The sequence below is a fragment of the Cheilinus undulatus genome, linkage group 14 (genome assembly GCF_018320785.1).
Source record: "Cheilinus undulatus linkage group 14, ASM1832078v1, whole genome shotgun sequence".
NCBI classification, from domain to species: domain Eukaryota; kingdom Metazoa; phylum Chordata; class Actinopteri; order Labriformes; family Labridae; genus Cheilinus; species Cheilinus undulatus.
Window position 1 is genome coordinate 2,554,956 of NC_054878.1, and position 11,320 is coordinate 2,566,275.

General features: G+C 42.2%; 2 protein-coding genes across 2 annotated transcripts in view; both read left to right on the forward strand.

The window, feature by feature from the left end:
- The window catches only part of LOC121521899 (oocyte zinc finger protein XlCOF6-like), a 310,080-nt gene that overhangs the window by 206,735 nt on the left and 92,025 nt on the right, over positions 1–11,320 (forward strand). The window lies entirely within an intron of this gene.
- Positions 3,942–7,684, forward strand: LOC121521906 (gap junction Cx32.2 protein-like). The gene is made up of 2 exons (XM_041806110.1): positions 3,942–4,003; positions 6,522–7,684. Exon 2 carries the CDS (start codon positions 6,531–6,533, stop codon positions 7,293–7,295), a length of 765 nt encoding a protein of 254 aa, XP_041662044.1. The 5' UTR covers positions 3,942–4,003; positions 6,522–6,530; the 3' UTR covers positions 7,296–7,684.

Here is an 11,320-nt window from a genome sequence, read left to right on the forward strand (position 1 = left end):
GATTTGTGAGTATTTTTGATGATAATCTAACCAGAGACAGCACATGAAGTTCATACACACTGGAGTTGGAGCTGAACAGAAGGATTATGGGTGTTTCTTTCAGAGTGAACTTCTCCTTTCTCTCACTCATCTTGATTCTGATTACTCTGATGAAAAGTGTCGTCACACAGACTTCCTGTAAAGAAGCTCGCCCTGACATTTCTCCATTTTTAACCCGTGTGCACCTCCCAGGGCGGTGCTCACACAAACAGTGAGTGTTTATTCACACACACGCCCCGTCTGAGGATTGTCTGGGAGCGTGACTCTTAAAGGGACGATATCAAATTGTGACATGAGGCTCTCTTGATTTTATCAGATAAAGAGCAGGTGTTTTAGTGAGCCAAGTCATGTATGGAGTCAGTAGTGTTACAAAATTCAAGAGTCCATTTTAACACTTTGAACGCATGCTGGGATTGGTTTCTTCAGACTTCCATTCAACTGCCTCCTGTGCTTACATTTACTCTGTGCTCTAAAAGTCTGTTTTATAGGGATCTGTTTAAGTTTGTTAAAAGGTTGTTCAGGAAAAGGGAGGGCAGCTTACCTCCAATTTCCACATACAGCGAACGCGCCGTGAACCACCAGCAAATCCTACTGCAGAGCACATCTCTCCCTCTCTAGTCTATCAGAGCATTTCCACAGCTGGCCCTCCAGACCAGCAGCGGCGCGGGCCTGGAGCGCCACTTCGCTTTGCTTCGATCGAGATACGCTGCAGGTCTATTTTCATCACCGGCTGCTGCCAAACCGTGTCAATACCCGTCAATCAGAAAGCTCCAGAAGAGGAAGTCACAAGTGTAGAATATCCGGTTCTTTCAAATACAACACAATGCACAGACTCCTAGTTGCAAATCATCACTATATCAATGTTACGCCTCATCCTGCAACAAGAGCAAAGGGTCACCAAGAGGTCAGTGGGTCACAGAGCTACAACGGCGCCATTGACCAGGAAAAGTTAACTTTTGGGGATATTTAGCCAAAGAATTTTGCATAAAACCACAGATCCTTTAAGCAAACATAAACCTTTTAACTTCCTGATGTACTCACTCAATGGTGGAAGCAATAATTTCATGGTCTTACACCGGAAAGGATGATAAATTAACCTTAAAAGGTAAAATAGTCCGCTGTTGACACATTATTCCTGTGTGAACTCGCAGTTCTCCCGTGATCCCTTCTTGCTGATCAGGGCTGTGCGCCATGGCGCAGCGCTCTAGACACGCTTCCAAAGGATGAGGTCGCTCACCTTCCGTCGGACCAAACCTGCGGCGTTCAGGTGTGTCTCATGTGGAAATTGCGGGTTAGAGCATCAAACCAAGAGGTAGAGGAGTATTTAAAATGACCCATATAATTCCAGGACAGAATAGAGAGTCAGGACTCCCCCCTGACACGCCACCACTAGGAGAGGTAGAGTTTAGTATGGATGTTAGACCACCAAGGTGGAAGGATGTGCTGGATGTAGTGAGGCATTCAAAGGCTTCTTTGGCCCCAGGGCCTAACGGAGTCCCCTACAGGGTTTATAAAAACACGCCTGATGTCCTTAGGTTTCTGGGACAGTTACTAAGGTTAGTCTGGGAGAAAGAGTCTATCCCAAAAGCCTGGTGTAGAGCAGAGGAGATCCTGATTCCTAAGGAGAAGGAGTCCTCTGATCTGAACCAGTTTCATACCATCTCACTCCTGAATGTGGAGGGGAAGATTTTCTTCAGTATCATGGCACAGATGTTGTCCAGTTATTTACAAATAAATAGACTAATTGATGGGCTGCACGGTGGCACAGCGGTTAGTGCTGTTGCCTCACAGCAAGAAGGTCCCTGGTTCGCTTCCCAGTCAGGGCCTTTCTGTGCGGAGTTTGCATGTTCTCCCCGTGCATGCGTGGGTTTTCTCTGAGTTCTCTGGCCTCCTCTCACCACCAAAAACATGCTCATGAGTTTAACTGGTGACCCTAAATTAGCTGTAGGTGTGAGTGTGAGCGTGCCTGGTTGTCTGTCTGTACATGTCGGCCCTGCAATTGACTGGTGACTGGTCCAGGGTGTACCCCGTCTCTCCCCCAATGATAGCCTGGATAGGCTCCAGCGCCCCCATGACCCCGAACGGGATAAGCAGTATAGAAAAATGAATGGATAGACAGTGACATGCATGAGAAGGCTACTGGAGCTAAATAAGAATCTCAAGTGGGCTAGCATGAAGGTCAAGCCTAGTAAGTCCAGGAGCATCTCAGTATCCAGAGGGAAGATTGTTGACAGGAAGTTTTTTGTAGATGAGGAAGAAATACCATCGATCAGGGAGAAGCCAGTAAAAAGCTTAGGGAGGTGGTATAATGGAGACCTTAATGACAGTAAACAGGTAGAGCAGTTTAGAAAAGATGTAATGGAGGGATTAGGGAGGATTGATAAATCAGGGCTCCCAGGGAGGTTGAAGCTACAGTGTTTGCAGTTTGGGCTATTTCCTAGACTGATGTGACCCATGTCAGTTTATGAGATTCCAACAAGCTCAGTCAGTCACAAGGTAGATATACATGGAGACATGACAGGGTTTTGAAAAGTCTAGCAGCAGGATGTAATAAGGGAGCGAGGACGGTTCAGTTTGTCCGAGGCCGGTGCCGTTATGTCGCAAGATTTCGATAACATTTCTTCGTTAAAAGAAGAACAAAGAACAGCAGTGAGTTGTTTTCTTTCCAAAAAGACAAAAGTCGTGTACTGACATGTTTACAGTCACCATGGTTCACGTTATGTAGTTCTCTAAGGAGTTTACTCCTCTGTAATGGCTACGATGTCACGTGTTTTGTTGCTCTGATTGGCTCATAAAGATGTGACTGGCAGAACATTCATCCAATCACCCTCCGAGGTTTTTTTCAAAGGCTCTGGCCTTTCCCTAACACTGTCTTTGGGAGGTTGACCAGATTGATGAAACAAATCCATCTTGTGTGTCAGGTTACTAAATGTCTGCTTGTTCTTAGATTTTCTCTGCTTGTGCTCTAAATGTCTGCTTGTTCTTAGATTTTCTCTGCTTGTGCTCTAAATGTCTGCTTGTTCTTAGATTTTCTCTGCTTGTGCTCTAAATGTCTGCTTGTTCTTAGATTTTCTCTGCTTGTGCTCTAAATGTCTGCTTGCTCTGCCATCTTTAGTTCATTTCCTGCTCAAACATTCTCCTCTCGCTCAGGCTGATTATGCTTAGGTGTCAAACTGACTCAGATTTTTCTCTGAGGGATATGAAACTTTCTCTGAGCTCTAAACGTATTTCTGCTCCTGCATACTCTGAGGAACTGACCAGTGATTGCAGTGATTGCAGCACTCTTTTACTTATTAAATATAAACTGTTAAATGTTTAGTTTTCAGAGATAAAAACTCACTTTTATCATTGTAATACCTCTTTATCTGTACCAGTTCAAATCTAGATTTAGACAGAAAGACCAATACCTGTCAACCCCAAGTCAAAAGTATTCATCCATCCTTTTCTGATCCACTAACTGAACCGGTCTATCATTCACTGACACAAGTTATTTTTAAAATTGAACTGAATTAGCTCCTTTCTAATCACTTACATATTTATTTAAGAGGTCGAGCCTGACCTTAAGTATTTGTTTTGCCTCATTTGTATCCCAAAGTTTTGTCAAACAGAAACTGAAGGGGGAACAATGGTCGTCTTTAACCCAGACGTAAGACTGGGTGAAAACGCTTCCATGACTTCAGATTACATGGAACTGTTAATCTGCATTCAACAGGAGCAGAAGGAGGCTGGAGATGAGTCTTTTCTAGCTGGATGAATCCGGCCTCGGCAGACATTTATAAAGGCACGACTGATCCAGGGTCAGCTATCGTCAGCAATGACCACATAAGAGTGTTACCACACATCAATGTGACTGACGGTCATGTTTTAAGGAGGGTAGAGGGAGTGGGATGTGCAGCGTCAGCGTTAATTATAAGAAGGAAGTGAGAGAATCACAGAGAGCAACTGAACACAGCTCATCAAGCAGGTAGGAGCAGATTTTCATTCATATGCCCATAGTTATTGATCATCAGTAGTATTGATTATTGTTTAGATTTAAAGATTTTATTTACTTCAGGACAGAAAAAAGTTCTTAAAATGTTAATAAATGTGATTAGACAATAAGAGTTCAGAGCTTCAGGCCACGTGGGCGGGTGGGTAAGACAACGAATGGCTTCATGTTGGCGTGGTGGGGTGGGGTTCAGAGATCTCTGTCCCGCCACCCCAGAACAAAACAGCTGTGCCAGCTGGTTCTGACTGATGTGATGTCCAGGCTCCCACTGGTCCACACACCGTAGCCGTGTTGGCCTGTGACGGGCCGTGTGGTAGATGAGGTAGTGTCACCGATGTCTCTACCTGGAGCTCGTATGGAGCCTGGGTCTGCTGGCCCCTCAGGACCATGGTTGATAGCTAAGATTAGCGCTCTCTTTAGTGAACATTTCTCCCTTCTTTAGGGCACAAGTACCTCTGCTGTGGCCTCTTTTGTCCAACAGTTCAGCCCTGAATGCACACATTAGTTTCATCAACCCTTCTCTCATTGGTGTTGTCAGGGTAACAGAGTGATCAACTTTGGCATGATTCTGGTGAACCTATTTAATACCATGGTAGAAAAAATCCTGCACCAATACTGGTCAGCTTACTGTTTTTAAACATCAGAACATTTCCAGAAAAAGTCCTAAACACTAAATTGCACAAAAGCATTGGCATTGGATGGACCAGTGGTTCTCAACCTTGGGGTCGGGACCCCCTTTGGGGTTGCGAGACACTGAGAGGGGGTCCCCAGATGCCCTAAAAAACTAAAAATATTTTTAGATGACACTTTTGCCACTTTACACCAATTCTGTTAAATTTCGACCCATTTTCTTTATTTTTCCAAGCAATTTTAACAAATTTTTTGTCATTTAAAACCTCTTTTTGTCATGTTAAAACTCTTTCACCACTTTTTTTCTGCCTGTTTTTGCCACTTCTAAATCAATTCTTGTCGCTTAAGCTTAACGTTGCCTCTGTTGACCCATTATTGCCACTATTAACCCCTCTATAGAACTTTTTACACCAGTTTTCCCATTTTAACCACATTTGACCATGTGATATGCCCATTCTTGCTAGTTTAACCAATTTCTGCCCGTATCTGATTTTTTTTCTTTCTCAGTTAACCGTTTCTGCCATTTTTTAAAATCAATTTTTCATCCCATTTCACCAAATTTCCACTTATTTTTGCCAACTTAAAACCATTTCAGCCACTATTTATCTCCCTTTCACCACTATTTATACCCATTTTTGCCTTTTTTTTTTTTTTGCAATTTCTGTCGAATTTTTGCCACTTCTAACCCATTTTGGCTACCTTTTAAATCTAGTTTCACCACCTTTTCCACCATATTTTCCCATTATTAACCCATGGTAGCAACTTTTAAACCAATATTTATTCTTTTTTTTAACAAAGGGGATTTACATTTGTAAGAAGGCTTTTTACTACACAAAAAGAGATTTTTTCTTTTATAAAAGTGGGTTTTTTTTCAGGTTAAATATGAAATATGGATATCACAGCTTAACTTTACAATGGACCATGATTTTGTTGACCTCCATGGACCTCCAGGGTCCCAGAAAGCTCTCCCATTTTTCCCCTTTATGAACGACCTTGTCTGCACATGACTATTAAAAATTGTGCCTAGCTGTGTTCAACCACCTTCAGGTACAGTGAGGTCCTCGGTCTCTGGCACCTTTATTTTGGGGGTTGCGGGCTGAAAAGGTTGAGAACCCATGGGGTAGACAACCAAGTGTTCCAAAAGCCTGTGTGCAGGAGTTTGCTTGCACTGTAATGGATGAATTCCTATCCTTCTCAACAGCCCTATGAAAATGTGGCCTTTTTTAAAAAAAGCGTTGACTCTTTCCAATTTTCTCCATCATTAAAATAACAGACTGCCTTGTTTTAAAATGTATAGTTTCTACAAAAACCAAATATTTCCACAGCATCAGCTGTTATTGAGTTTCTTTCTGCCATGTATCCTCTTGCTTTTATGACATGCAGTAATCTCAGGTCTGACCTCTGTGGATCGACTCAGTATAGATCCAGGTCTTTGGTCTGGGACATGAGAACATCAGTTCAATTCTATATAGACCAGAACGTCAGTCTGATATGTCTCAGATGGACTAAGTATTGATCAGTGTGTTTGGTGTGGAATGTTCAATCAGAGTCTTAGTGTAAGCTTGTGGGTAAAATATGGTAGCTCTGAGGTTCTGGATCGATCCAGTATAGATCTGTTTCTTTGAGTCCTCCTGTCGGTAAAGTAAGATGAGGTCAGTTCTGGTGATCTGGATCGACCCAGTTTAGAGCTGTTTCTTTGAGTCCTCCTGTTGGTAAAGTAAGATGAGGTCAGTTCTGGTGATCTGGATCGACTCAGTATCGATCTGTTTCTTTGAGTCCTCCTGTCAGTAAAGTATGCCAATATCAGTTCTCATGTTCTGGATCGACCCGGTATAAATCAGTTTCTTATGTTGTCACTCCACAGGCCGTCATCATGGGGGAGTGGTCTTTTCTGTCCGACCTGTTGGACAAGGTCCAGTCTCACTCCACAGTGGTGGGGAAGGTGTGGATGAGCGTCCTCTTCCTCTTCAGGATCTTCATCCTGGCCGCCGGCGTGGACACCATCTGGGGAGATGAGCAGGCCAACATGGACTGTAACACCCTGAGCCCCGGCTGCAGGAACGCCTGCTACGATCGCTCCTTCCCCCTGTCCCACACTCGTTTCTGGGTCCTTCAGATCCTCACCGTGTCCACACCTACGCTCATCTACCTGGGCCACGTGCTGCTGGTGATCCGCAGAGAGAACAAACTGAGGAGACGCCTGGAGCAGAAGCTGGGGAAGGACGGGATGATGAAGGCTCCGAAGTATTCAGATGAACGTGGTAAAGTGCAGCTGAAAGGGGTCCTGCTGTGTAGCTACATGATGCAGCTGCTGCTAAAGATCCTTCTAGAAGCGGCCTTCCTTGTAGGCCAGTACTTCCTGTACAACTTCATTTTAATGCCTACAAAGATCACCTTCTCAGAGTACCCCTGTGACTCCCCTGTGCACTGCTACATAACCCGACCCACAGAAAAAAGCATCTTCATTGTCTTCATGATGGCGATGGCCATTCTCTCAGTGATCTTAAATATTGTGGAGGTGTTCCACCTGATGATCTCAAAGCTCTGCCAGAAGAAACGTAGGAACTCTATCCCCCCAGAGATGTACCGGCCTGACAAACTGAACCCGGACTCCAAAGAGAGAGTAACTCTTTGTTAAAGGTTGTACTCTCCAGCTCAGCCCTCTCCAGACATTGCCAACGTATTTGTACAATTTAGAATGTCTGCATGAGTTTGCTTGCAATTGTTGCTGGACTGTTTCCTCTCCTAGGCACCTGTCTCATCCCACAGATGATATAACTTGACTCTTGTGCTGGAATTATATGATTCTGACTGCATTCTGAAAAGTGAAAAGTGAAATTTCTACTACTTTTGCAAATGTATATTTTGGAATAGTTGAATGCAGAGAGAACCAACTAATCCTGAAACTCACGTTCTTCTTGGACTTCTGATTCCAGGGACAGAAAAAGGGAAGTCAATTAATAAAACATGAAACCCGTCTCACTCCGTCTGCTTTTAATAAAAACATGCTATTAATGTGCTTTTTCCTTTTTGTAATGCTATTCCTTGATAATAAAAATGTTTTTTTAATTATAGAAGCCCAGCTCAAAAAAGTTGGGACACTGTGTAAAAATGTAAATAAAACTGGAGGTCAGTGAAACCCATATTTTATTCACAATAGACAACAGAAAACAATAAACAGCACATCAGATGTTGAAAAAGACATTTTACCACTTCAGGAAAAAAATAGCTCATTTTGAATTTGATGGCAGCAACACATCTCAAAAAAGTAGGGACGTGGCAACAAAAGGCCGGAAAAGTAAGTGATAATGAAACAGCTGGAGGAGTATTTTACAGTTAATCAGGTTAAAAAAATGAAGTTTTAGAGCAACATATGCTCTCATCCAGACAACGTCTCTTTCAGGGAAGGTCTTGACTATTTAAGCAAGATGATGCTAAACCACATACCACATCCATCACAACAGCATGGCTTCACAGGAGAAGAGTCCAGGTTCTGAACTGGTCTGCCTACAGTCCAGATCTTTCACCAATAGAAAACATTTGGAGCATCAGAAAAGAAAAAAATCCAGCTAGTGTTAATTTTAGCAAGTATCTTTAATTTTAGTTTTAATAAAATGCATTTTAGTTTTAGTCACATTTCAGTCATTTCTGTCCTTTTCAGTTTTAGTGGTTTTAGTCGACGAAATATTTTAGTCATAGTTTAAGTCCATAAAAAGTCCTCACATTTGAGTCTTTACTTTTAGTCCGAGCATTTATTTTCTTGCCTAAATCTGGTACCAAATCATGGTAGTGTGTTCTCTGCACCCTGTCTAACCTGGGCTCCCTGCTTTCTACAGCTGAGAGGTAGAATAAATACAGCTGCATTGTTTTTTGTCAGTTTTACCCACAGTGGAGAAATATCACGGGTTTTGAAAGTCCAACGAAAACTAAATTACATTTTAGTCTAGTTTTAGTCATTTTGACGAAAACTAAACTTAGTTTTTGTCAGTTTTAGTCATCAAAGATCTGTTTTTGTTAGTTTTAGTCTATTTTTTGTCATGGAAAAAGGGCTGTCGACGAGCATTTTTAGTCATTGTTTTAATCGACAAAATTAACACTGGCTAAGAAGACCCAGGACAGGACTGTTGAGCAGCTAGAATCCTACATGAGAATGGGACAACATTCCTCTCCCAAAACTCCAGTAGCGGGTCTCCTCACTTCCCAGGTATTTACAGACTGGTGTTAAAAGAAGAGGGGATGCTACACAAAGGTAAACATGGTCCTGTCCTGTCTTTTTTGAGATGTGTTGTTGCTGTCAAAAGCTAATATTTCTCATGAAATGGTAAAATGCCTCAGATTAACATCTGATGTGTCAAAAATGGGTTTCTAATTCATCAAACATTGACTTCTGTTTTATTCATATTTTACATAGCGACCCAACTTTTTTGGAACTGGGGCTGTAAAAGTGTTTAAAAAAAGGTAAATGATTGGTTAAAAGGAACTAGCAATAAAGAAAAAAATTAATCAACAAGAGCAAAAACAGAATCGTCTGCTCAGCTCAGAGAAAACTAATGAAAAACAGCTGGAGGAGCATTTAACTGCTAATTAGGGTTAATAATCAACAGGTCAGTCACATGACTGTGTATAAAGGAGCACTTTAGAGAGGCGGAGTCTCTCAGAAGTAAATATTAGCAGATGGGTACCATCTGTGATAACTGCCTATAAAAATTGTGTTTTTTTTTTGTTTTGTTTTTTTTTAGAAAAATGCTCCTCACTGTAAAATAGTGACAACTTTGAATCTCCCACCATCTACTGTCCATAATATCATCATACAGAAAATCTGGAGAAATCTCTGAGAACAGGGGACAAGGCTGGACGGGCCCTCAGGGGCCACTGCATTAAAAACAGGCATGATTCTGGACTGAAATCACTGCATGGACTCAGGAACACTTCCAGAAATTATCATCTGTCAACACAGCTGGCCGTGCCATCCACCAATGACAGTTAAAGCTGGATCATGGAGAGAAGAAGACATATGTGAGCAGGATCCAGAAACACTGGACAGATCCAGAAACAACTGTCTTCTCTGGACCAAAGCTCATTTAACATGGACTGAGGAAACATGGAAAACTGTTCTGTGGTCAGAGGAAACCACAGACACCGTGTCCAGCAGACTAAAGAGGAGAGGGAGCATCCGGCTTGTTCTCCTGGCTCAGTTCTAAAGCCTGCATCTCTGATGGTATGGGGTTGTTATTAATAACCACTGTTTTTGAACACAGACTATTTAAAGATGAATATTTATCACACTGAGGATATTAAGTTTAAAAAACGTGTGATCGCCACGCCGCTCTCTCTCTCTCTATCTCTCCCTCTCAACTAGCTGCTAGCATTAGCCCTTAGCCTGCACACTCTCTGCAGCTAAAAGGAGTGGTGCCTCAAATTGTCAAGACTGCTCTGGACTATAACAGAACTACTAACAAGGCTTTCTGTCCTTAACTTGCAAGCATCAATGAGTGGGTGAGTCAGTGAGTAGCTTTCCAACCATATCTGTGATCTAAATAGAATAAAAAAATCCCAGATACTTAGCCCGTCTGGGGGTCAACTTAAACCTGGCAGAAACCCTGATATGCAATGCTAACCCCACTTTTTAACTTTACTTGCTGGCTTTAAAAAGATATTCCCACAAAACTTAGCTAGGCTTGCTCCTCAGCCTAGGTTTAACTATCTAATAACAGCACTTCCAGGATACATACACTAGTATTAAGTAATGCAGAATTGGTAACTTCAGAGACAGCTTGCTATATCAGCTACCTACCTCACACAGCAGTTGGATGCAGGGTTGCACCTCAGTCAGCATTAAGCCCCCGCTGACATGTGACCATTTGAGAGTGTGTCTAAAACTGAATACTTAAATGGATGGAATGGACTTATTTTAACAACGGGAATGTGTTCTTAAAACTTAAGTTACTACAGTATCTATCTAGCTGCTGTCAATTTATTCCATTATTTACTAAATACAATGAATCTGACTGACCTGACCTGACCTAAAGTGTAAATTGAAAATAAAATCTAGAAAGTTTATTAGCCCATTGGCCGTTTGCAAATAAATAAATAAAAATGGAAAACTGAAAATATGGGCTAATGGCCATACAAAGTCTACTGAACATAAACAGGGCTTAACTTGTTAACGACTCGGGGAAAGCTTGCATGCCTTCACTGGAATCAATATTCTCCATCCAATGGCAGCAGTTTAGTGTGTTTTTCCACCCAAGAGAGCAGTTGTGTTTTGCCAACCAGGAGGGCACTTAAGCACGACTTTTTATCCCCCAAGAGGGCAGTTTATCATGTTTTAACCAGCCAATAGGACAATTAAGTGGGTTTTTTTTCACCCAATAAGGCAGTTTAGTGTGTTGTGCCAATGAGGAGGGTACTTAAACACACCTTTTTGCCACACAGGTGGACAGTTTATCATGTTTTAACCAGCCAAGGGGGCAGTTTAGTCTGTTTTTTCCACCTAAGAGTGCAGTTTATCGTGTTTTGCCAACCAGGAGGGCACTTAAACACATGTTTTGGCTCCAAAGAGGGCACTTTAGCATGCATTTTTCAACAGTTGGGCCACGAGGTGGGGGCGACTGCCCCGCCCCCCATGCACACCATTGGTCTTTTATGTCCATTGTATTATGT